Consider the following 23114-nt stretch of genomic DNA (forward strand, 5'->3'; position numbering starts at 1 on the left):
CTAGAGGGTGGGACGTGAGCACAGTAAGCGGGCGGGCGGGGCGGGGCCGGGGCTGGAGGTTGACACTTGAGCCTCTTCAATCCCAGTCGCCCCTCGACTTTGTGACACCCCACCTCGGGGCCTGACTCCCCCGCCTCCCTGCGCAAGAACGGGAGACGAGCTCAGACCTCCCCCAATTCCCTCCCCGCAGGGCAAACGAAATACTTGGAGCCGGGTCAGGGCTGAGGCCGGTGAGCCCGTGGGGTGGGGTTTTCGCGGCACACCGTATCGCTCGGCTACAGAATATATGAAAGACAGTTTCTCTACTTCAGCTTTTGACTTTGGAGAGCAGTGTCACTCCCTGAAGTCCCAGCACTGCCTTAAGAGGGTCTGAGAGTTCCCACTCGGCCTCAGGCACGAAGCCCCGGCGCCTCACTACGCCCCGGAACCGCCACGCCGCTGCGTTTCAGCGACTCCTAAGATGGCCGCGGCCGCTTCCGGCCCCGCCCCGCCAAGTCCCACCCACCGCTCATGTCTGTTCCGGAAGTGGAAATAGCAACGAGGTCAGAGGGCGGAGCTGGTGCTTAGAGACGGCGGGAGCTCTTTCGCCATGGCTGCGGGGCCGATATCCGAACGGAACCAGGGTAACTGGACAGGACGAGCCTGGGATGGGCCTCAGGGGACCAAGAGGCCCCAGATTAGGAGCAGTAGCTTCTGCCAGGCCGGGAGGCTAGACCTTCCCCGGAGGCTGCGAGACCAGCCGCCCTGGTGTTGGAGGCGGGGTGGCCAAATTCAGGCCGAGGCCAGCGGCAGGAGTGGTTCAGTCCCCCTCCAGGTCCAGTGCCCTCTCCCTTCCCACTTAGAAATAAAGAAAATAGCGGGGCTCGGCGGCACACGCCTGTGATCCCAGCGGCTCGCGAGGCCGAGGCAGAAGTAGCCCAAGTTCGGGACCAGTTTCACTAAGACCTTGTCTCCAAAAAACTGAAAAAAAAAATCTGCCGAGAAAGACAAAATCTAAAGCAGTAAACTGAGTTAAACTTTAGAAGATTCTCTAGGTTCTAGGAAGAGAGAGACTTAGGACTTAAACTAACTTTGTTTTCTTTTTTACACCCCATCCCACTCCCAGTCCTGCCGGGATTCCATCTTTGCGTTCTTGTCACCTTTCTCCTGTTGTACTCGCACCCCTTCCCTAACCTCTCGCTCCCTCCTTCTAGATGCCACTGTGTACGTGGGGGGCCTAGATGAGAAGGTTAGTGAACCACTGCTCTGGGAACTCTTTCTCCAGGCAGGGCCCGTGGTCAACACCCACATGCCAAAGGATAGAGTCACTGGCCAGCACCAAGGTAAGTACGTGGCAAGAAGTGAATTTATGTATTAAGGGGACAAATGCAAGAGCTGAGCTTATGTACTGGGGGCATGAATGCTCTTGAAGCGTCCTAATTATTCTTTGGAATGAGCATCCTAAACAGAATTCTTTCCCTTAAGCTTCAGTTCACAGTTCCTGGAAGCATTATCAGTTAAAGTGAGGTTATTATGAGTTATACCTTTTTTTGAGTCTCTTCACTTGAGTTGTTAACTTTCCCTTCTTCACTTCCCCAGGTTATGGCTTTGTTGAATTCTTGAGTGAGGAAGATGCTGACTATGCCATTAAGATCATGAACATGATCAAACTCTATGGAAAGCCAATACGTGTAAACAAGGCATCTGCTCACAACAAAAACCTGGATGTAGGGGCCAACATTTTCATTGGGAACCTGGACCCAGAGATTGATGAGAAGCTGCTTTATGATACTTTTAGCGCCTTCGGGGTCATCTTACAAACACCTAAAATTATGCGGGACCCCGATACAGGCAATTCCAAAGGTTATGCCTTTATTAATTTTGCTTCGTTTGATGCTTCGGATGCAGCAATTGAGGCCATGAATGGGCAGTACCTCTGTAACCGCCCTATCACTGTATCTTATGCATTCAAGAAGGACTCTAAGGGCGAGCGTCATGGCTCAGCAGCTGAACGACTTCTAGCAGCCCAGAACCCACTCTCCCAGGCTGACCGTCCTCATCAGCTATTCGCAGATGCGCCCCCTCCACCTTCCGCCCCCAACCCTGTGGTGTCATCACTGGGATCTGGGCTTCCTCCACCAGGTAAAGGTTATGTTTGTCTTGAGTCTAATGTGGGAGGGGCAGGAAAAAGAAAAACGAACACGAAGGAGCTGGATGTTGTTGGTAGGTGATGAGAAGGGAATGGGGAGTGAAGATAGTGGGTTTCTTTAGCAGATTGAAGTTGCTTTGAGTTTTTTTTTTAACATTGCTTTTGACTTTGAAGCATGGTAGGAGAGTAAGGAACTTAACCCTGCCTGAAGAGGCCAGATTGGGACAGGCTTTTTAAAGATATTCTCTTTTCACCTCCATTAACTCTTACTTTCATTTCCTGGGTAGGCATGCCTCCTCCTGGCTCCTTCCCACCTCCGGTGCCGCCTCCTGGAGCCCTCCCACCTGGGATACCTCCTGCCATGCCCCCACCACCTATGCCGCCTGGGGCTGGAGGACATGGCCCTCCATCAGCAGGAACCCCAGGGGCTGGACATCCTGGTCATGGACATTCTCATCCTCACCCGTTCCCACCAGGTGGGATGCCCCATCCAGGTAAGTGTTCTTTGGTGAGAGAGGGAATGATGAGTTTGATAGAGGCCCTTTATCACCTCTCATCCTTCTGCTCTTTGTTTTTCAACAGCAACAACAATACCAGAGTTCTCCTTCCCTTCAGACTACTAAAAAAACCACAAAGTATTTGTTGTGTGCATACTGTAGTATCTCCCATCCAGTCTCCATTTCTTATTTAAGTTTTTCTGAAGAATAATTTATAGGTGGTGTTTTTGTTTCCTTATTTTTTGCTTTCATTCTCTTGACAGCTTTCCAGAGTAGAGATCCAGTTGCCAACTCTAGGAGACATTTCTGCTCCTTAACCTGGTTTAATCTCTTCTGTGCTTCAAACTAGCCATGTCTTCTAGTTTAGAATTCTCATCTCTTTTCGCTTTTCTTTTTCTGGATTCTCCACCTTTTTCTCTAACTTGTCAGTCTCAGCCACCCTTGTTTTATAAGCTCCTTTCATTCTGCTTGTCACTAGCTTTTTGTGCTTGGTTCTCTGTTCTGTGTGTATTCGTTGTTTTAATTAAGTAGGTACTGATTTCTTGGGTCTCTTTTTCTAGTCCATAGGCTATTAATAAGCCAGACCCATAATTCTGCTCAAAAGACAGCTGCCCCTTCAAACCTATTCTTCCTCTAATAGTCTTTGTCTTCATGTGCTTATTCATAAATCGGGGAGTCTGACTGTGCCTCGTTACTCCATTCTTCTTCTAAATCTGGCATCTGCCCCCCTGCCAGTTCAGGCTCTCGCTCTCTCTCTTTCAAGAATTTATTCTTGTTTTTTTATTTATTTGTTTTTATGTGGTGCTGCAGGTTAGACCCAGTGCCTCACCCGTGCTAGGCAGCGTTCTACCACTGAGCTATGATCCCAGCTCGGGTTCAGGCTCTTATTTTCTCATTATTTCACACTTCATTTATCGTAGTGATCTTCTTCAGTTTGACTTCAGTTTTTTTTATATTTGATCTACATTCATGAAGTAACTTTTTTTCTAAAACATGTTTATACTCATTTGCTTAAAATTTGCCTTTTTACCTACAGAAAACCCCAAACTCATTACCATTGCATTCGGGGCCTTTTCATGGTCTGGTCTCCAACCATCACTCCTGTAACTGCATGTAGCTCCTGATTACTCAGCTGTTGGTAGTTTCTGGAACATCCTACGCTGTTTGACATGTTATTTGCACGCGCTGATCTTTCTGCTTGGGGTGGTCTATCTCTGTACTCTTGTCCTTCAATTTTTCTTCATCCTATAGAATCTGGATCTTAGCAGAGGTAGTGTTTCTGCTGCCTTCCCACACCCTACCAGGGAGTGATCTTGCAGGCTTTTGCATCACTGATAGAGTGCCTGAATCCCAGTGAGGCGGGTGAGGAGTGACGCCGGAGCAGTTGGTTTGTACTGTTAGAGTGGAATCAAGGATAGGGGCACTTTTTACAAGCCTTTTCTTTATGTCACTTTTGTTTTTGCTCTTCCTTTCTTCATTTTCTTTGCACTTTTGTTATCTTCCTATTGTCTCCTTTTTCCTTGTGTCTTGTCTTATTTTCATAGGAATGTCTCAGATGCAGCTGGCCCACCATGGCCCTCATGGCTTAGGACACCCACATGCTGGACCTCCAGGCTCTGGGGGGCAGCCACCACCCCGACCACCACCTGGAATGCCTCATCCTGGGCCTCCTCCAATGGGCATGCCCCCCCGAGGACCTCCGTTTGGCTCTCCCATGGGTGAGTGGGCTTTGTACACCTCTTTCATCCTCACAAATATTGTAGCCTTTGTCACACCACTTGTCCCATGCCTTTTCTTTTACTTTTTATATTTAACTAACTCTTCTTTCTCTTCTTGCAGGTCACCCAGGTCCTATGCCTCCACATGGTATGCGTGGGCCTCCTCCACTGATGCCACCTCATGGATACACTGGTCCTCCACGACCCCCACCCTATGGCTACCAACGGGGGCCCCTCCCCCCACCCAGACCCACGCCCCGGCCTCCAGTTCCCCCCCGTGGCCCACTTCGAGGCCCTCTCCCTCAGTAAATTCTCATTCTTCTTCCTTCTGTTCTATCCTTCCGATACCTTTTCGATTCCTTGGATCAGTCAGAGTTGCTATAGCTCCTTGGGGGGCTAGGGCGCTAATCCCTCTCAGTCCCCCACCAATGCAATTTTTTTTAAAGGAGGTTTTTCTTCTTCTTTTTTTTTTTTTTTCTTTTTTACATTGGTCCAGTGTTTTGCAGATGCCCAGAGAAAATAAAACTTTGATCCTTGTTTATTCTTTGTGGGTTTTCCTTGGTGAAGTAACTTTTCTCTTAAGAAATGGTGTATTGTGAGGAGCGGTAAGGTAAAAGTAAGGGTATTTACATTTTGAAGGCTTATTTTGTATTGTGCTGTTTTAGTAGCTGGACTCTGCTGTGCACTGTAGCAGTTGTGTCCTTATATAGAACTTATCCTCTGTTTTATAACATGGGACATTAAAATGGGAAGCGAAGTAAAGTGCCTGGAGCTATGCTGGCAAAAATAGGAAGTAACATGCACAGAGCTATTCATTATAGCTAACAACTCACATGTCCATTAGTAAGGGACTGGTTGCATAAACTGGTAAGTGCACAATAGAGTACTGTGCAGCTGTGAAAAGGAATGAGGAAGGGGCTGGGGGTATATAGCTGACTGATAGGAGTATGTGCTTAGCATTCATGAGGTGTTGAGTTCAATCCCTGCCACCAAAAAAAAAAAAAAATTTAGATGTCTCCGGTAGAGATCTCTGGGTTATATTAAATGAAGAAAATATATATGCTGAGCTACCTTATATAAGGGGCAGTACATATATGTATTTGTTTATGTTTTTAAAAAGGAGAGAGAAAAAATCCCTGGGGGAAGGGAGAGGATATGGAGGGAAACTTGATTTCTCTGAATATACTGTTAATGTGGCTTTCATTTGGAACCATATAAATGTCTTTCATAGTTGTAAACGTTAAAATTAGCAATTTGGGTCAAAATAAATGTTCATGAATGTTCATTTTTCCTGTTCTTTACTCTCAGACATCTTGTATCTTATTTATTTTGGGGGGGGAAGAGTTTAAATAAGAGCAATTTATTTCTCCTCTTATTCCTATTTTTATTCTTATTTTTAGTCCTTCCAAACACAATTTCCATCATATTTAAATCTGCTCAAAGACTTCAGCAATGAGATCAAACCCAAAGGTCATTTACTTCCCTGTTCTTTACCACATGCAATCCTGTTATCACCCTCTTCTTGAAGCTCCCTGTGGTTTATGTAACTATGAACTTTCCTAAACTCTAGGCAGAAAAGGTATTTATTTTTTAGTTTTTGGCGGACACAACATCTTTGTATGTGGTGCTGAGGATCGAACCCGGGCTGCACGCATGCCAGGCGAGCACGCTACCGCTTGAGCCACATCCCCAGCCCCGTACAATATTTCTATTTTAGCAAGTAATGTATCAGGGCAGAGTATACAAATCCACCTTTAAAGAGAAGAAATGGCTTCCTGCCAGCAGAACGTAGCTATAACCTAACTGGAAATATTCACATATTTAAATAACGAATGTATCTACCTGAAGAAGGATCAGCAATGAAAGCTTAGTAAAAGGAAAGTCCCTGAAGCCCACATGGGCAGAGTCGTTCCAAGTTCTATCCTGGAAAAACTGCTTCAGCCATCAGATTTCCAGTCGTCTAGGAGCGCTGGCAGGGCTGCCTATAGTATAGAGGTGAGGGTACTCTTGCCAAGAAGAGTTTTCTGGACCCATTGGCATGAGTCCTTAGTGGGGATGGCCAGATGCCATTAAAGATACAAGTTGTCTGCTGGAGGTATGTTGTTTGCGCATTTATCTATACATCAACATTATGATTCTGATTTGGATGCAGGAAGAGAACATGAGTTATCAGTCTGAATAACAGTTACATTTTTATAGAAAATGTGTATTATGGCTTTGTATTTCAGCAAATTGTAAACTTTGTTGGCATAAACAAATGTTTTCAAAGTCCAGCTTTGGAGCCTACAAAACTCAGGCCCGCATCTCTCTCAGTGGTAAAGTCAACATGTCAAATGTCACCTGTGAGATTTCCTTAGTCATAGGCTGTCAGCTTTCTCTATGTAATATATTCCAGCATTCTGAAACTGCCACATTTAATAAAGAGGAATCATACACTCTTAAATCTGAAAAGAACCTGATGCAACATCTAGTCCAAGACACCCCATTTTCCAGACAAAAAACAACGGCATGGGACTTGGCCAAGAGCCAATAAACAGCATGTTAGAAGAGAGAACCCAAGTCAGAGCCCTTGGTCCGTGATCCTAAGGCCTTACCTGGAATAGAAACATTGAGGGTGCCCATTTTTTAAATCACCAGATATCCTGTTGCCTCTGGAGCGGGAATGGTCATCAGGGATGGACATACCATGTCACCAAGTGGTATATCTTAGATCTCTTGAGTCCAGGTTTTGCATACAGAGGCAAAGGAAAGATGAAAGAACCGAACCTAATCCAGTCCTCCCTGCTCTGCAAGCAGAGTGTAGAAGTGTGTGTGCATGCATATATGCATAGGGGTGAGGCGAGGAAAATAAAGCAGAGAAGGGAATCTAGGGGACCCCTTGTTGAGTTATTGGAGCTTAAGTATAGAAGAGGAAATGTCCAGTTGGTCAGCCCTGTAAAAAACCCTCACCTTCTCCAAGTGCTCACTCGGTTTCTCCTGTGTCCCCCTCTGCTACCACCCACCGAATGGAGGAGGATGATAAGATGAGGAGTCTGCATTGTAGACAAATAGTCTGGACTGTTTCTGCAGGAAAGACATGGCAGGGTTCCAGAGTCTGCCTCTGGCCGTTCAGGATAGAAACCACACCTTGTTAACTCTACTTTCACTAAAATAGCCAGGTAGAGGTGAAGATTGAACACTCCCGACCTGGGAGAGGGTTGCAGGGAAGGAGTTTGCCTGACAGCGGTGGAGAAGAGCGAGGTACTCTCAAGGCAGCAAGAACCCATGGGATCCTGGGTTGGCCATCCTGGGGCTGGGGTGCTAAGAAGAGGCTGCCTCCTTCGCCACCTCCTTTCCCACTTCCCATCCGTCTTCCTGACATCGCTGTTTCTGTCTTTCCTTAGTTTCTTTCACCTTTTACAGGGAAGGGACTGGGAAGGGCTGTGTGTCATTTACTGCTGTCCCTGCGACAGCCCCCTGCAGACCTCTCCTCCTCTCCGCGTCCTCCGAGTCCCCTCCCCATCTCTCCCCCCACAATGGTCTCTCCCGAGTCCGGGGCGGGGGGCGGGGCGGAGGCGGGGCCGGAGCGTGGTGGCGGTGGGGGGTTTGCTGAGGTCTGCAGTGCCGCTTCCCCGCGACCGCGGTCGGTCGCCGCTGCCGCCCCAGCCCCGCTGCTGGACCCCCGCCCTACCCGACCCCGTACCGGGGAACCCAGGCAGGTGAGACCCTCCTCATCCCTCGCCTCCATCCCGCCCCTGGCAGAAGCATCCTTGCCTTGCAGCCATTTTATCCTCCGATGCTTTGCTTCTGGGGGGCGGCCGACCCCCGCTCTAGGGGTGGGGGTGTCGGTGATGTTTGGGACCTGGACCTGCATCCCGCTGTGCCGCTCCGGAGGTGCACACGTATGGAGCTGTGCATGCATGTGCTGAGGAGGGGCGTTCTCTCCCTGGCCGATTCCCACTACCCTCTCTGCGGAGGTTAACCTAGTGGGGGGTTGTTGGGTAGGAGGGGGCTCCCTCAAACTCCAGTCCACTCCTCACTTGGACGTGCTCCCCCCATGAATGATAAATGACCTTGGCTGGGACCAGAGAATGGATGCTGCCTCAGTCTGCTAGCCTGGACTTGGGAGGGTGGGGGGCCGGGAGGAAGGGCAGGTGAAGGATGGAGGGAAGGGGAATGAAGAATGGGACCACCGAGACCGCAAGGACCAGGTGTCCAGGCCCCGTGGAGGGGCTGGAAGGCATTACTTCTGGTGGTGGGGGTGCCAGTGATGGTGGGCACTTGTCTAGAACCAAGGGTGGGGAGGCCCTGGGAAGAGCCATTCAGTGAATTCTAGGGGTTCATCCCTTAGGGCTGGGGCGGTGGTGGAGGTGGCCAAAAATGCTGGTAGGGGCATTCTCGAAGCCCTTGTGTATGGAGGTGTCTCCTTGTGTCCCTGCCTGTCTGCCTCTCTGTGTGACTGCTCCGGGTGCCTTCTCAGCTGACACCTTCATTTCCCCCCCTCAGAACTGTGGATGCTCCCATCTTCCTAGCCGTGGATAGGATGTGGGGAGGGAGGCACAGCCGTGTTGGTCCTGGAGTGGGGGCTGAGACCCAATCACCTAGCTGTCACAGGGAGGGGTGTTCTGGTGTCTGCCACATCTACTCCTACCCCCACCCCCAGATGTTTTGATAAGTGGCTGCTTCTTAATGACCTTGTCACCTGAAGTAGGGTGGGCTGGAGATCTGGGTGGCCCCCAGAGCCAGGGGGATTGATGAGGGGTGCCAGTTGTCCTGAAGGGAAGCAGTTGCTCAGGAGATCTCCCATCTGCCCTTTACACCCACTGCAGAAATCTGGGCACGTTTTTTGGTCAGGTGAAGCCAGCCAGCCTTAAAGGGACCCGTAAACATGAATCTTGTCTTCTTTAACCTCCAACCTTTGCAAGTGTTGTCTCTTCTACAGGCTTAGCCACTCTGTGCTGCTTTTGGGGCTAAAAATAGCATCACTTCCTCACCAGCTCAAAGAATTTGTCTTCTTCCTCTCCCTCCTGGGTTTGTTGGCCCCAGGGGAGCTGGCTGTTGAGCCCTCCCTACCCCACACGCACCTCTCAGGGGTAAACAGTGTCAACAAACACGGGGTATGGCTCCTGGTGGATCCATCTGCTTCCCTCAGGGTTGGGGGCAGAGCCTGGTTGGGAAAGAAAGGAAGGGGATGCAAACTGCCATGCACTGAGGGGATTCCACACTTCCCTTTCTTTCATGGAGGATGGTTGGGCCCTGAACCACCAAGAAAAGAAGGTGACATAGGGGTCACTGCTTCTGGTCACTGTGGTCCACTGCTTACATCTGTCCTGAGGGGGTAAGGCTGTGATTGCCAGTGCTTCTTTCTGAGTCACATAGCATTACTTACCCTCTTGTACTGGGACTAGATTGTGAGTGTGTGTGTGTGTGTGTATTTGTCACATTTAAAGAAGGCCCTGGATGGGTGGGAGCAGAAGAAGGAGCAGAGTATTTTAAAGAGGACGACCTCTGATCTGAATCTGGGCCTGCTTCTCCTGTTTCCTGGGACAGAAAGGGGTTATCCCATGCCGCCCTTTGGAAGATGTCTTTTTTTTTGGTGGGGGGAGGCCCAAGGCCCCCTTCAGTCTCCACCAGCCACCTACGCAATGCGGTATTTGTGGAGTTTTTTTTTCCTTGACTCTTGGTGGAGAAGCAGAAAGGATTAGGGGGATTAGGAAGCGAGGCTCTGGAAGAATGAGGTACAACTACAGGCCGCAGACCTCAATGTTAGCAATGTAGGAGTTTGATCAGTCGTTTCCTTTCCCACCAATGAAAGGGGTCCCAGGTAGGACATTCTGAAGGAAGGTGGCAGCCAGTCATCACTTTTCCTAGCTTTTGATCTTACCTCTGGCCTACTCAGTTCCAAGTCTCCCATGTTTGGATCTTCCCATGTTTCTCTGAAGGGAGATTCCAGCCCCAGATGCTGGAATTAAACCAAGTCAGAGGGTTCCTGGGAGGATACTGGGCAACAGTATCTAAGTGTGACCCCTGCTTGTCCCTTGCTGCCTCCTGCTTCTTTGACACTTACCAATACAATAAGGAGGAAGGAAGACTAACATTAATACCTACTGTGAGATTAAATTCTTATACTGTCACTGAGAAATAGAGATTCTCCCAATTTTATTATCAATTTCAATATGAGGACACTGAGGCTTAGAGAGGTTAAGTAACCTGCTTAAGAACAGTTACCAAGTGGCAGTGTTTGGGATTTCGACTTAGGTGATCTAACTCTCATGCACTTTGTGCTGAACTAGCATTCCCCTTGATCATGTCCCTTTCTGCTGATCACCCTAAAGAGTATCCAGACATGGCTTTTGTTTTGGGACCTTGTAAGGGAGTACAGGGCATCACACTATGTTACTGTCACCACAATTATAGTACAAGCTAGTCTTTATTTATTAATTTTTATGTGCCTGGTACCATGACAAGGAACTTACATGCATTATGTCATTTAATTCTTACTTTCCCATTTTTAGATAAGCGGAAACTGAGGCTTGGGTATTCGAAACATGGCTGACTCACTTAGCTAGTAAACACTGAAGCAGAAAGTCAAACCCATGTTCATCTGACTCTGGAAGCTGAGCTTTTACCCGCTCAGCAATGTTGGGAGAACCCTCTCCTCAGGAGGCCTGTAAACATGGAGCCTGAGGGAAGAACTGGGCCCCACCTTCAGATGCCACCAGGGCACTGAAGGCCACAGGTTGGAGCCTTGGTCTCCCTACCATCCTCCTCAAGCTCCGCCCCCAGCAGGAACCCCAGACCAGGCTAGAGAAGGGAATTCTGGTTTCTTCTATTTCCTGTTTTATCTTTGCAGATTGGGGATGAAATAAGGGCTCTGATCTTAATGTGAGGCAGGGTAGGTGACTGGAGCAAATCCCATGGGCCTGCCCTCCAAGCTCAAAGATCACAGCCATCTCATCCCCGTGTACTGAGTGGTGGCTTAAAGGAAGGAGAACATCTCTGCTCCACAGGGTCCAGAGGGGGTTCTGGGTTGAGAGGGGCTCTGTATTGGCCTCTGGACCACCCTGGGACTCACAACCTCCTTGTTATCTCTTCCTTTTCTAGGTCTCCAGAGCTTCCTGGAGGAGAAGCAGTTATCCTGGCCGTCCAGCTCAGCCCCACCAGGCTGGCCCCCCTCCCTGCGCCCTACCCCCTTCCCCACTCACCTGCCTGAACCGAGTGTAGATCAGAGTCTCCCTTTTCCCTCCTAGACACTCCCTGGCCAGGCCCTATTTTCTTTTATTTCAAGCCCAAAGATACAGGACCCTGCGTCCGCTAAGTAACGGGCAGGGGAGGGGGGTCTTCTGGACTCCGCAAATCCTTGAGCAAGATTCTGAAAAAGCAGCAGAGAGTGAGGCAGAGCCGGTGAAGCACCCCAAAGCCCCATCATGGAAGAAGGCTTCCGAGACCGGGCAGCTTTCATCCGTGGGGCCAAAGACATCGCCAAGGAGGTCAAGAAGCACGCGGCCAAAAAGGTGGTGAAGGGCCTGGACAGGGTCCAGGATGAATACTCCCGAAGGTCCTATTCCCGCTTTGAGGAGGAGGAGGATGACGACGACTACCCTGCCCCTGCCGACGGCTATTACCGTGGAGAAGGGGCCCAGGACGAGGAGGAGGGAGGTGCATCTAGCGATGCCACCGAAGGCCACGACGAGGATGATGAGATCTACGAAGGCGAATATCAGGGCATCCCCCGGGCAGAGTCGGGGGGCAAAGGAGAGAGGATGGCGGATGGGGCACCCCTGGCCGGAGTGAGAGGGGGCTTGAGTGATGGGGAGGGCCCTCCTGGCCGGGGGGAGGCACAGCGGCGGAAAGAACGAGAAGAACTGTCCCAGCAATATGAAGCCATCCTACGGGAGTGTGGCCATGGCCGCTTCCAGTGGACACTCTATTTTGTGCTTGGTCTGGCGCTGATGGCTGATGGCGTCGAGGTCTTTGTGGTGGGCTTTGTGCTGCCCAGTGCTGAGAAGGACATGTGCCTGTCTGACTCCAACAAGGGCATGCTGGGTAAGGGACAGCGGGACAGGAACCCTCTCCCGCCCACCTCTGTCTGGGAATGCTCCCTCCTTCCCACTGGATCCCTAGAAGTCCTGCTTCCAAGGAGTACTCAGAGGGCCCCAGGAGCCTCCACACACTGTCCCTCACACACACCCTCTTCTTGGGGTTGGGACAGTAAAGTTGTGTGTGACCGAGGGGCTTGGGCCAATGGGTGGTGGCGTCTTCCTTAGTTCCGCAGGAGGTAGCGATGGTAGGATGGCAACTGCTTCACCTTGTCTTCTTATCCTTTCCTCTTGTTATCCTGCTCTCATTCCCTGACTGGGGAACAAGAAGCAGTATTCAAACTCCCTGGTCCAAGTGGGGAGGGTCAGTTTGGGGTGGTGGGGTAGGGACTCCCACATCTCTCACTCAGACTTGGGAGTGTCCAGGGCCGTGAGTAGTCTCTGATGGCCTTTCCTGATGGGCACCTTGAAGAGGGAAATCCCTTAGACTGACCAAGAAAGGATCTAGGTCTTGCTGTGCCTTGGACAGGTCTCTTCTCCCTGGGGTTGGGTTTGGGTATGGTTAAAGTGCAAAGTTTGGAATACGTGATTTTTAAGATCAATAATGACTGACTTTATGAAGGAAGCAATAATCTGGGGAGTTTTAGGACCAGAAGTATTGAGACTAGAAGGGATAAAGAATGGGTTTTGTGTGTGGGATTTCCTGGGAAGATTAAAGGGATCAAAGTCCCATTCCCAAGAAACAAGAGAGACCTTCTGATGTTTCAAGGGCATCAAAGCAGGGAGGGTAGGAAGAACCCCCCCCCCCAACACACACACACCTGGGGGATCTGGGGATATAGGCAGATTCATTCTTTCATCTAGTTGAGCCAGGATATGTGTGTGTGTGTGTGTGTGTGAGAGAGAGAGAGAGAGACAGACAGACGGAAATGAGAGAGAAGAAGAGTAAAGCTCGGGTTTTCCGCATCCTGCCTTTGAACCACTGGTCTGCAGAGATGACCTTCCCTCTTTGCTCACACAATCCATCTTCTCTCGCACGCTCTGGTCTCTGGGTCGACTTAGCTTCTAGAAGTTCTTCAGTCCCCGTAGTGCTCAGCGAAGGGTGGAATCCAGGTGTGTCTGCTCACACCCCTTCTGTGTGTTTTTCTCCCGGCTCCAGGCCTCATCGTCTACCTGGGCATGATGGTGGGAGCCTTCTTCTGGGGAGGTCTGGCTGACCGGCTGGGTCGGAGACAGTGTCTGCTCATCTCGCTCTCAGTCAACAGTGTCTTCGCCTTCTTCTCCTCCTTCGTCCAGGGTTATGGCACTTTCCTCTTCTGCCGTCTCCTTTCTGGGGTTGGGTGAGTGTCTGCATCCTGAGGACAGGACTGTGCTGTGGTCCCTGTTGAATCTCGAGGCCCGGCAGTGTCAGGCCCATCAGCTAGGTCTTAGGTAGGTGTGGGTGGAATGAGTTCCTCTCCGCCCCGATTGTCTTCAGGCTGGCTCCCCTGTGTGCCGCTGTCCAACGTGCTGTCCCCGTGCCTGGTCCACTCCGGGGTCCTCCGGCCCACTCCTAGTTCTCCTTCTGGGCCTCAGTCTCAACCCTGTGTCCTCGTGACCCTGGAGTCATCACATCCCTCCTGCATCTGGCCACAGACCTTGCAGTCGTCTACATCTCTAAGCGTCTGACGCCTGTCCTAGCTCGACTGCACTTCCCCAACCACCAGGAGACCCCACGGCCTTGTCTTCAGGCCCCTTCGGGCTTGCTCCCCCAACACCTGCCCCCAGACTCCTCATGGTCCATTTTTTCCTCTGGAGATTCCCCTTGTCTGCAGTTATCTTCCCTCCCTCCCAACTCTGGAGTCACCATCAAGAGTCAAAGTCTCTTCCTTCCCTTACTCTGAGACCTACTGGTCTGTTTCCCACTGTCCCAACAATGTGTGCTTGATGGCTGGTGGTGACAGGGTATGGTGGGGCATGAGGTGTGAGATGGAATCGCTGAAAAGTCGGTCTAGAGTGAAAGGAGCTTGGGGATCCAGAGCACGGGGCAGGGAACAGGGAATATGGCCACTTTTTAATGCTAGATTCTCAAAATGCTGTCCAGGATTGGCGGGTCCATCCCCATTGTCTTCTCCTATTTTTCGGAGTTCCTGGCCCAGGAGAAACGTGGGGAGCACTTGAGCTGGCTCTGCATGTTTTGGATGATTGGCGGAGTGTACGCGGCTGCCATGGCCTGGGCCATCATTCCCCACTACGGTAGGAGCCCTAGAGGCAGCCCTGGACTCCCCTGTGGTGGGAGCGCCCCCTCCCCGGCCTCTGACCTCCCGGCTGATGCCATGACCCTGTCTCTGCCAGGATGGAGTTTTCAGATGGGCTCTGCTTACCAGTTTCATAGCTGGAGGGTCTTCGTGCTCGTGTGCGCCTTCCCGTCCGTGTTTGCCATCGGGGCTCTGACCACGCAGCCTGAGAGCCCCCGCTTCTTCCTGGAGGTGAATGGGGCTGTGCTGGGTGAGGGGTGGGGCGGGGGGGCAACCAGGGCCCCCGGTTTAAACTCTCGCGTGGGATTTGTGTGCTCCACGTGACTGTTTTCCTTCCTCAAGGATCTGCACTCTGGGGACTTATCTTGCTTCCTTTGCCTTGGAACGTCTCTCCAGAGGGATTCTGTGGGTGGAGAAACAGGGAATCCTCCAGCCATGTGTGGCTTCAGACTTTGCAGTCAGGAGCCCTGGCCCTGGCCCTGGCTTTATTGCGCACGTTCCTACCCTTCTTCCCCCTCGGACAACACCTGGGTCCCGCAGGGTCAGGTGCTGCCTTTCCTAACTACACACTTGCTCATTATCTCCCTTGTCTCTCTCCATGTACCAGGGAGTCCCTAGGATCTGTGCTTGCATTTGTCCCCTACACTCTTGCCCAAGGCTGATTGTGTCTTGCCAGCTCCAGCTGGGGGTGATGCATGCCCATGGGCCGGAATTTAAGTACCGTTTGGGGGTGGCTGTCTTTAGATTGGGGCAGGGTTCTGCAGCCCTGAGTCAGGGGGCTGACCTGGACGCTGGGCTCATGTTTGCGGCTCTAGAACGGGAAGCATGACGAAGCCTGGATGGTGCTGAAGCAGGTCCACGACACCAACATGCGGGCCAAGGGGCACCCGGAGCGGGTCTTCTCAGTAAGCCCCCCCCAGCAGTCCCCCAAGCCCTCGCAGCCTCCGCCCCTGCTTGGCCCCTTTCTGTCCACTTTCCTAGACATCTCCAACCAGGTTCTACCTTGGTGACATTCTCGGGTGTCATAGCCACTCTCTGTCTCCCATTTTGCTACCGCAGGGAAACTGAGGCACTTGGACAGGACTGGGAAACAGAGTGTCTGACTGTTCGTCCCTTCTTTTGACTCCAGGTGACCCACATTAAGACGATTCATCAGGAGGATGAATTGATTGAGATTCAGTCGGACACAGGGACCTGGTACCAGCGCTGGGGGGTCCGGGCCCTGAGCCTGGGGGGGCAGGTAATTGGGGATGGGATGGTGGAGAGGGACAGGTGGAGAGGAAGGCGGGGCTTGAGCCTGTGTGAGCGGGTGGGCATGAACTGGAGGGAGGTGGTAGGGCGGAACCACGGGGTCTGTGTATGCTGGAAGTTAGTGCAGCCGCCTTCTGCTTTTGCTCTGGTAGGTTTGGGGGAATTTTCTCTCTTGTTTCGGCCCAGAATACCGACGTATCACTCTGATGATGATGGGTGTGTGGTTCACCATGTCATTCAGGTAAGGAGTGAGTGGGCATGTGCCATGTGTGGTTGTCGTGGTGACTGGACGGGGAGAGAGGTGGGGAAATGGAAATGCAGGGGACAGATAACGAGGGAAGGTGTTGTTCCCACCCGCCGACGCGCCACCCGATTTCTCTACCCCATTCATTCATTCAACAAACATATTGTAGGATGAGCAGAATCAAGTTTCTGTTTGGGGCAGGTACTGTGCTGGACTGAAGTAGATGTGCGCAGTCCTCATGGAGTTGACATTCTGTCAGAGCTAGATAGAGCAGTGTGATGGCGGCATTGTGGGAACACTTGGGACGTTGGAGTAGGAATCTAAATCCTAAAGAAGGGACGGGAGGGGGGCTGGTGTTGTGGCTCAGCGGTAGAGCACTCGCCTAGCACGTGTGAGGCCCTGGGTTCAATCCTCAGCACCACATAAAAATAAATAAATAAAATAAAGGTCTTATGTCCATCTACGACTTATATATATAAAGAATGCATGGGAGTTAGGCTGAGGGTGGGGATTGGGAGAGTGTTTTGGCCGAGGGAAGAGCAAATGCCTTTGGTGGGTAAGAAGTCCCGTGGGTCGCACACAAGACCACAGAGCGCCTGAAGCACGTAATTGGGAAGGGAGGGATGTGAGACGGGGCCCTGATAAAGGCCAGCTCTGTTTCTCCCTCAGTCGGCACGGCCTGGCTCTGATGTCTAATCTGTCCTGATCCCTACCCTTGGTTCTTCAGCTACTACGGTCTGACCGTCTGGTTTCCTGACATGATCCGACATCTTCAGGCCATGGACTATGCGGCCCGCACCAAAGTGTTCCCTGGGGAGCGTGTAGAGCATGTGACTTTTAACTTCACGCTGGAGAATCAGATCCACCGAGGAGGGCAGTACTTCAATGACAAGTATGTGGGGACCTTGGACTTCCCTCCTCCCCTGTCCCTTCTTCCCCTTGTCTCTGATGAATCTGGGAGTTCAAGACAAGGTGGCCTGGGGCAAATACCTAGTTCTCTTTAGTGGGGCTGCCCATTACCTCACTAAGGAAGTCTTGGAGGAAGAGCCGAGGATGGGGTGAGGGGAAGATGTCTCACTCCCCTGGTCTTGCAGGTTCATTGGGCTGCGTCTGAAGTCGGTGTCCTTTGAGGATTCACTCTTTGAAGAGTGTTACTTTGAGGATGTCACATCCAGCAACACGTTCTTCCGAAACTGCACATTCATCAGCACCGTGTTCTACAACACTGGTAAGGTGGAGAGCTGGTGGGTGGCCCCTGGACACAGGACAGTGAACCTTGCTCACTAGTGTTCAACCTGAAGCCCTCGGGGGCCTGGGGGGAAGCTGGCATGGGAGCTTCGTGGCTACTCAAGGGGAACTCAGGCAGCAGGATACGCCCTATTCCCAGCAGGAATAATCTTAAACCTTAAACCTGGAACCTAAACTGGGAACGCCCTAAACAGGATTATCTTAAAACCAGGAACACCCTAATCTGCCTTGGTCCTTGAGCAAGGTCACCTACATTCAATGTCGCTGCAACATGTCAGCAACATGGGGTACGCTGGCAAGGAAATTGTCATACCTACTTGGCTAATGGCTCCCAGCAGCTACTACCAATAATCTGGGAAATCCAATGAGTAGTGGACATTTTTCTGTGATAGAATATCTGACAAAGATATCAAGTTCCTTTGCTTTTGGCTGGAACTATAATAATTCAGTGTATTAAATGTATATTTTTTCAGTACTGGTGCCCTTTACCACATAACCAGTCCTTTTTATTTTTTTTTCTTTTGAGACAGGCTCTCAGTAAGTTGCTGAGGGTCTTGCTAAATTGCTGAGGCTGGCTTTGAATTTTCAATCCTCCTACCTCAGCCACCTGAGTTGCTGAGATTACAGGCATGTGCCACAGTGCCCACCAGTGTATATACACACACACACACACACACACACACACACACATATTTTTAGACCAGGGGCGCTTAACCACTCAGCCTCATCCCCAACCCCTTTTAATATTTTATTTAGAGACGGGGTCTGACTAAGTTGCCTAGGGCCTTGCTAAGTTGTTGAGGCTGGCTTTAAGTTGGTGATCTTCCTACCTCAGTCTCCTGAGCCTCTGGGATTACAGACGTGTGCCACCGCACCTGGCTACTTTTGAAGAAGGCAAAAATAGTTCAAAACAGGATCCCCGGAAAAAAGCAAAGCAATAAAAGGGATATTTGATAGGGAAAAATGTTGGGAATCATTATATTCATGTACTTCTTTAACAGCGATTCTCAAACTGTATGCACACGAAGTGCCGTCCTTGTGAGCCAGATTGAGGTATGACACTTCCACACGGAGCATTGGGTGAACTTTTCCCACCTTGCAGAAAGAAAATAATAGATAGGATTTTTGGTTCTTCAGCTACTACGGTCTGACTGTCTGGTTTTTTCCCTAGAAAAAGATTTGAGACCTAGGTGGTGTGATTGCTCCTAGTCAGCTCAGGTGAACACAAAGAACCAACAAGAATCGGGGTAGTAATGGGAACCTTGGAAACGTCACTGTTTGGTTATGGTCATCATCTTTCATACCGGTTCCGAGTTCCCATGGTGATGTTATTCACTGTTTTGCAATGAGTGTCTGGGCAAATTTTGAGAGCCCCCTCCTGCGAAACCCCACAAAACCACGGAGCCCTGTGCCAGGAGCAGCGGCAGCCTCTGTCTCCCGTGGCGTGACCGCCTGCCCTGTCTTGGCCTTCCTCCTCAGACCTGTTTGAGTACAAGTTTGTGAACAGCCGTCTGGTCAACAGCACGTTCCTGCACAACAAGGAGGGCTGCCCACTGGACGTGACAGGGACCGGAGAAGGTGCCTACATGGTGTACTTTGTCAGCTTCCTCGGGACCCTGGCAGTGCTTCCTGGAAACATCGTGTCTGCCCTGCTCATGGACAAGATTGGCAGGCTCAGGATGCTCGGTGAGGGCAGAGGCGCGTGGTGGCCGTCTAGGTCAGAGCGTGTTGGGGAGTCAGGGGCTGGGGGAGTGTCGTCAGCCTCCCCTCTGGTTCTCTGAAGAGACGGGCCAGAGGACTTCTCCCTCTCACATTTGCTGTCCAGGGGCTGCTGCAGGAATGGGACGGGCCTGACCCGGAAGCTTCTCGGGGGTACAGGAGGCAGGCAGAGTAGCAAGGACAGATAGGGCACAGGCTGTGAGGTTAGGAGTAGGAGTCTCAGCTGCACTGCCACCGAGGCAGGCGGCCTGGCTGTCGTGTGCAACAGGGGAGTGACACCTGGACCTGCCTCCTGGTGTTGACGTATTAGACTGATGCATGTCAACCAGCGTCAGGCAGCTGGGCCCACAGTGGGCACTGAACCCACATCACTGAGGGCTAGTGATGCTGTTAGTGAACAGATAATGACAGGGACGCTGGGGACAGGTGAGAAGCCCTCCTTTGGCTGCCTTGGGAAGAGAGTCTCGTCCTGGGCGGCCTCGGAGCTGTCGATGGCACCGACCGATGGCATGGCAGCCAGGCTCATTCGCTTTCTCCTCTGGCTCCAGCTGGCTCCAGTGTGATGTCCTGTGTCTCCTGCTTCTTCCTGTCTTTTGGGAACAGCGAGTCGGCCATGATTGCTCTGCTCTGCCTTTTTGGGGGGGTCAGCATTGCATCCTGGAACGCGCTGGACGTGTTGACCGTTGAACTCTACCCTTCGGACAAGAGGTAGCTGGAGTGTGGTGGGGGCAGGGCAGGAGGCTTAGGGCCCAGAGGGCAGGTGAGAAGTGGTGTGAAGAAGAGGGCTGAATAGGAAGAACACCTTGAGGGGTGGGAGGATACAGTTCCCACTGAATTACTCTTCTAAGGGCGGGTAGCTTTTGGCCGGGCCTGGTGGCTCCTGCCTGTAATCTAGTGACGTGGGAGGCTGAGGCAGGAGGATCACAAGTTTGAGGCCAACCTCAGTAACTAAGCAAGGCCCTAAGCAATTTAGTGAGACCCTGCCTCAAAATTAAAAATCAAAAAGGACTGGGAACCTGGCTCAGTGGTAAAGTACTTCTGGGTTTAACCCCCAGTACCAAAAAACAAACAAACAAACAACCCAGCTGGTAGCTTTTGTATCTGCTCCTGGTGGTCTTAAATATTAACCTCGTTTTTGATCTCTTTCCCTCCTTGTCCCCTCCCTCTCCTGCCTCACCATCCTTCCTCCTCCCCCTTGCGCACTGCCTGCCATCTTCCTCCACTTCGCCTCTCTGCCCGCCCGCTCTTCCCTGCCTCACTGCTGGGCCTTGCCCTCCGTGGCACTGGGACTCCTGGGCAGGACCACGGCCTTTGGCTTCCTGAATGCCCTGTGCAAGCTGGCCGCCGTGCTGGGGATCAGCATCTTCACCTCCTTTGTGGGGATCACCAAGGCTGCCCCCATCCTCTTCGCCTCGGCCGCCCTCGCCCTCGGCAGCTCTCTGGCCCTGAAGCTGCCCGAGACCCGGGGGCAGGTACTGCAGTGAGGGGTCTCTGGGGCTTTGGGGGTGGCAGGCACACTGTGAGACCAACAACTCCCTTCTTTCTCCTCCCTGACCTGCCATCCTGGACCCCGGAACCTGGCTCCCAGTTCCCTGTGATTAGCTGTGTGTGCGTGCGTGTGCATGTGTGTGATCCCCGTGGGCAGGGACTGCAGGGAAGGCTCTTCGCCCAGTTTGGGGGTGAAGCACTACTCCTCACCTACCGCCCTTGACTTTGCACAAGAGAAGGCTGAGCCCCCCATCTCCCCGGTGTGAGTGAGGGGCCCCTGCTTCCCTGCCCCCGCGGTTCCAGAACAGGCTCCCCCCTCCCCTCGTCCCCTCAGCCTAGGCCCTTGTGAAATCACGGGTACGCAGTTATCTCGGGGGCTGAGGCTTGGGTGTAGATCATGGACCAAAAGAACTTGGGGTCCGAGGGCCGAGTGTGCCCTCTCACACCTCCCAATGGATGCTGGGGAGAAGCAATGAACCTCAGCCCTCTGGCCTCCACTTTTCCCTCAATTTGGGCTGGAAACCTGAAGCCTGGATTTTATGGAATTACTTTCTGATTCTTATTTATTTATATATTAAGTTCTGAGGCAGCTTAGACTGTGTGTGAATATGTGTGTACACTTATGTGTGTGTGTGTGTATGTGCCAAGGGGTGGGGTGTCACTCTACTGTCCTAAAATCTAAGCTAAGGGTAATTTCAACGACACACACAACCCTGCCTCCCGCAGTACTCCCTCATCTGTCTCTGTTGGGCCTGGGAGGGAGGAACCTGGGCCTTGGGGATGAGCCTGCATTCTAGGGGGCCTGAGGGCACCTGGGCAGGGAGGCCGTCGCTGCCCGTCCCCTCAAGCCTGGCTTCTCCTGGAGTAGGAGGAGCACAGTGCCCTCCCCTCCATCCCCAGCGGGTCCCCTCACTGGCAGGGGGGCCGGGAGGAAAGGAAGACAGGCCTGTGGTCAACCAGCAGACCCAAAAGCACAAGGCGCTGGGGCAGGGGCAGGAAGCGGGGCCCTCCTGGCATCTTCTCTAGAAGTGGGGGAGGCTCAGCAGCAAGTGAGGGGCCCTAATGCGGGGACCAGAAGCCTCAGTTTCCCCTTCCCACCCTCCACACAATAGCCTCTGTAGGTTAGGCTGCCCTGTCCACCCTAATATGTGCGGCTGCTCTTTGGTGCCCTCTTCCCACCCTACCGTAGCTGTGATGTGTTGTAGTTTTTAGCTGTTTGTAAAATGTTTAAAAAAAGTTAAAAGGAAAAAGTGAAAATAACAACAAGAAAATCCAAATTCACCCTCCTCATGCTGCGTCTGGTGCCCTCACCCTATGGTCACTCTCCTATTTTGTAACACCGACCAGGTGGTGACTGTTTAACTCTTTGGTGTCTGTGCTCAAAGGACCGCCTTCTCCTCCAGTGCCCAGTGTACGAGTGTGTGCCCTCTTCCCTCACCCCTCACTTGCTGGACGTAGCCCCCTCCCATACCCTCCAGGAGACCCATCCATCTTCCTCGCTCTCCTGGGGAACCCTAAACCCATCTCTGTTGATGTGAAGAATGAACAATACTGGTGAAAAATAAAAGGAAATAAATCCTCAAAATCCAAAATGGCTGTGTCGACTTCTTGGCCTCTGCCTACATCTAAGTCCATTCTGAGAGTCCTGGAAGGGTAAATGGTGGTGGAAGAACATGTCCCCCTCCAATCTGGAGGCCAGAATAACAAGATGTATCATACTCCCCATCTCGACCTTCCCACCTTGGAGAGCCCTGTCAACTCTCCTGGGTTTGAAAACAAGGAATGATTCCTCCAAATCTTTTGGTGTGCCTTTGAAAATAGATTCCAGACTCTACTCTTGACTTGTGGGATCACCACCCCCCCTTTTTTTTTTGGTGGCAGGGAAGGCCTCAAATTTACATTTTGAACAAGATTCCTCAGGAATTCTTCCCTATGAAGAAATCTGAAATGCACTACTTGCAACTGACCTCAAACTCCCCTCTCACTCTGTCCACTGCCTTTCTAATTTTATAGTACCTCTCAGGTCAACTACTTCATTTTCCATCCCCACAGATGCCCTCCAAGTCAAGGTCCCCCCTCCACTCCTGATCCATCTCTGCCTCCAATTTCCCATGCCAACCCCCACAGATGTCACTGCTAGATCAGTCGTGTTTCCAAATGCTCTTTGGCATGCCTATACCCAAAATTCTTCAATGACTCCCTACTGCCCAACCAGATGCAGTCTAAAAATTCTTTTTTTAAAAAAATTTTTAATATTTATTTTTTAGTTATAGGTGAACACAGTATTTTTAAAATTATTATTATTTTTTAAGGTGGTGCTGAGGATCAAACCCAGTGCCTCACACATGCTAGGCAAGTGCTCTGCCACAACCCCAGTCCCAGCCTAAAAATTCTTTAGCCAGAAATTATCAAGATACATGTTAACCACACTTTTTCTCTAATAATTTACACATTGAGATTATAAGAAAGCTGCTTATGTAGATATTACTTGAGCTCCCCTCAGAAATATGATGTAACGCCGGTAAGGCTCATATACAAAAGGGCTACATAAAGGTTTCTGTCTTCT

At 51.3% G+C, this 23114-nt stretch overlaps 2 protein-coding genes across 2 annotated transcripts; both read left to right on the top strand.

Moving 5' to 3' along the window:
• Window positions 1–513: 513 nt before the first annotated feature.
• Window positions 514–4884, top strand: Sf3b4 (splicing factor 3b subunit 4). The gene is made up of 6 exons (XM_027953772.2): window positions 514–623; window positions 1194–1322; window positions 1579–2121; window positions 2416–2622; window positions 4170–4343; window positions 4465–4884. The coding sequence occupies exons 1-6, from the start codon at window positions 590–592 to the stop codon at window positions 4650–4652; spliced, it is 1275 nt and encodes a 424-aa protein (XP_027809573.1). The 5' UTR covers window positions 514–589; the 3' UTR covers window positions 4653–4884.
• A 3078-nt stretch (window positions 4885–7962) lies between these two features.
• Sv2a (synaptic vesicle glycoprotein 2A) lies at window positions 7963–22127 on the top strand. Its single transcript, XM_027953890.2, has 13 exons — window positions 7963–8041; window positions 11427–12368; window positions 13521–13701; window positions 14445–14596; window positions 14696–14829; window positions 15414–15503; window positions 15728–15838; window positions 16002–16090; window positions 16821–16985; window positions 17188–17321; window positions 18821–19027; window positions 19609–19768; window positions 20361–22127. Exons 2-13 carry the CDS (start codon window positions 11750–11752, stop codon window positions 20542–20544), a joined length of 2226 nt encoding a protein of 741 aa, XP_027809691.1. The 5' UTR covers window positions 7963–8041; window positions 11427–11749; the 3' UTR covers window positions 20545–22127.
• Window positions 22128–23114: the final 987 nt, after the last annotated feature.

The sequence above is a fragment of the Marmota flaviventris genome, chromosome 10 (assembly GCF_047511675.1).
Source record: "Marmota flaviventris isolate mMarFla1 chromosome 10, mMarFla1.hap1, whole genome shotgun sequence".
Lineage (NCBI taxonomy): Eukaryota > Metazoa > Chordata > Mammalia > Rodentia > Sciuridae > Marmota > Marmota flaviventris.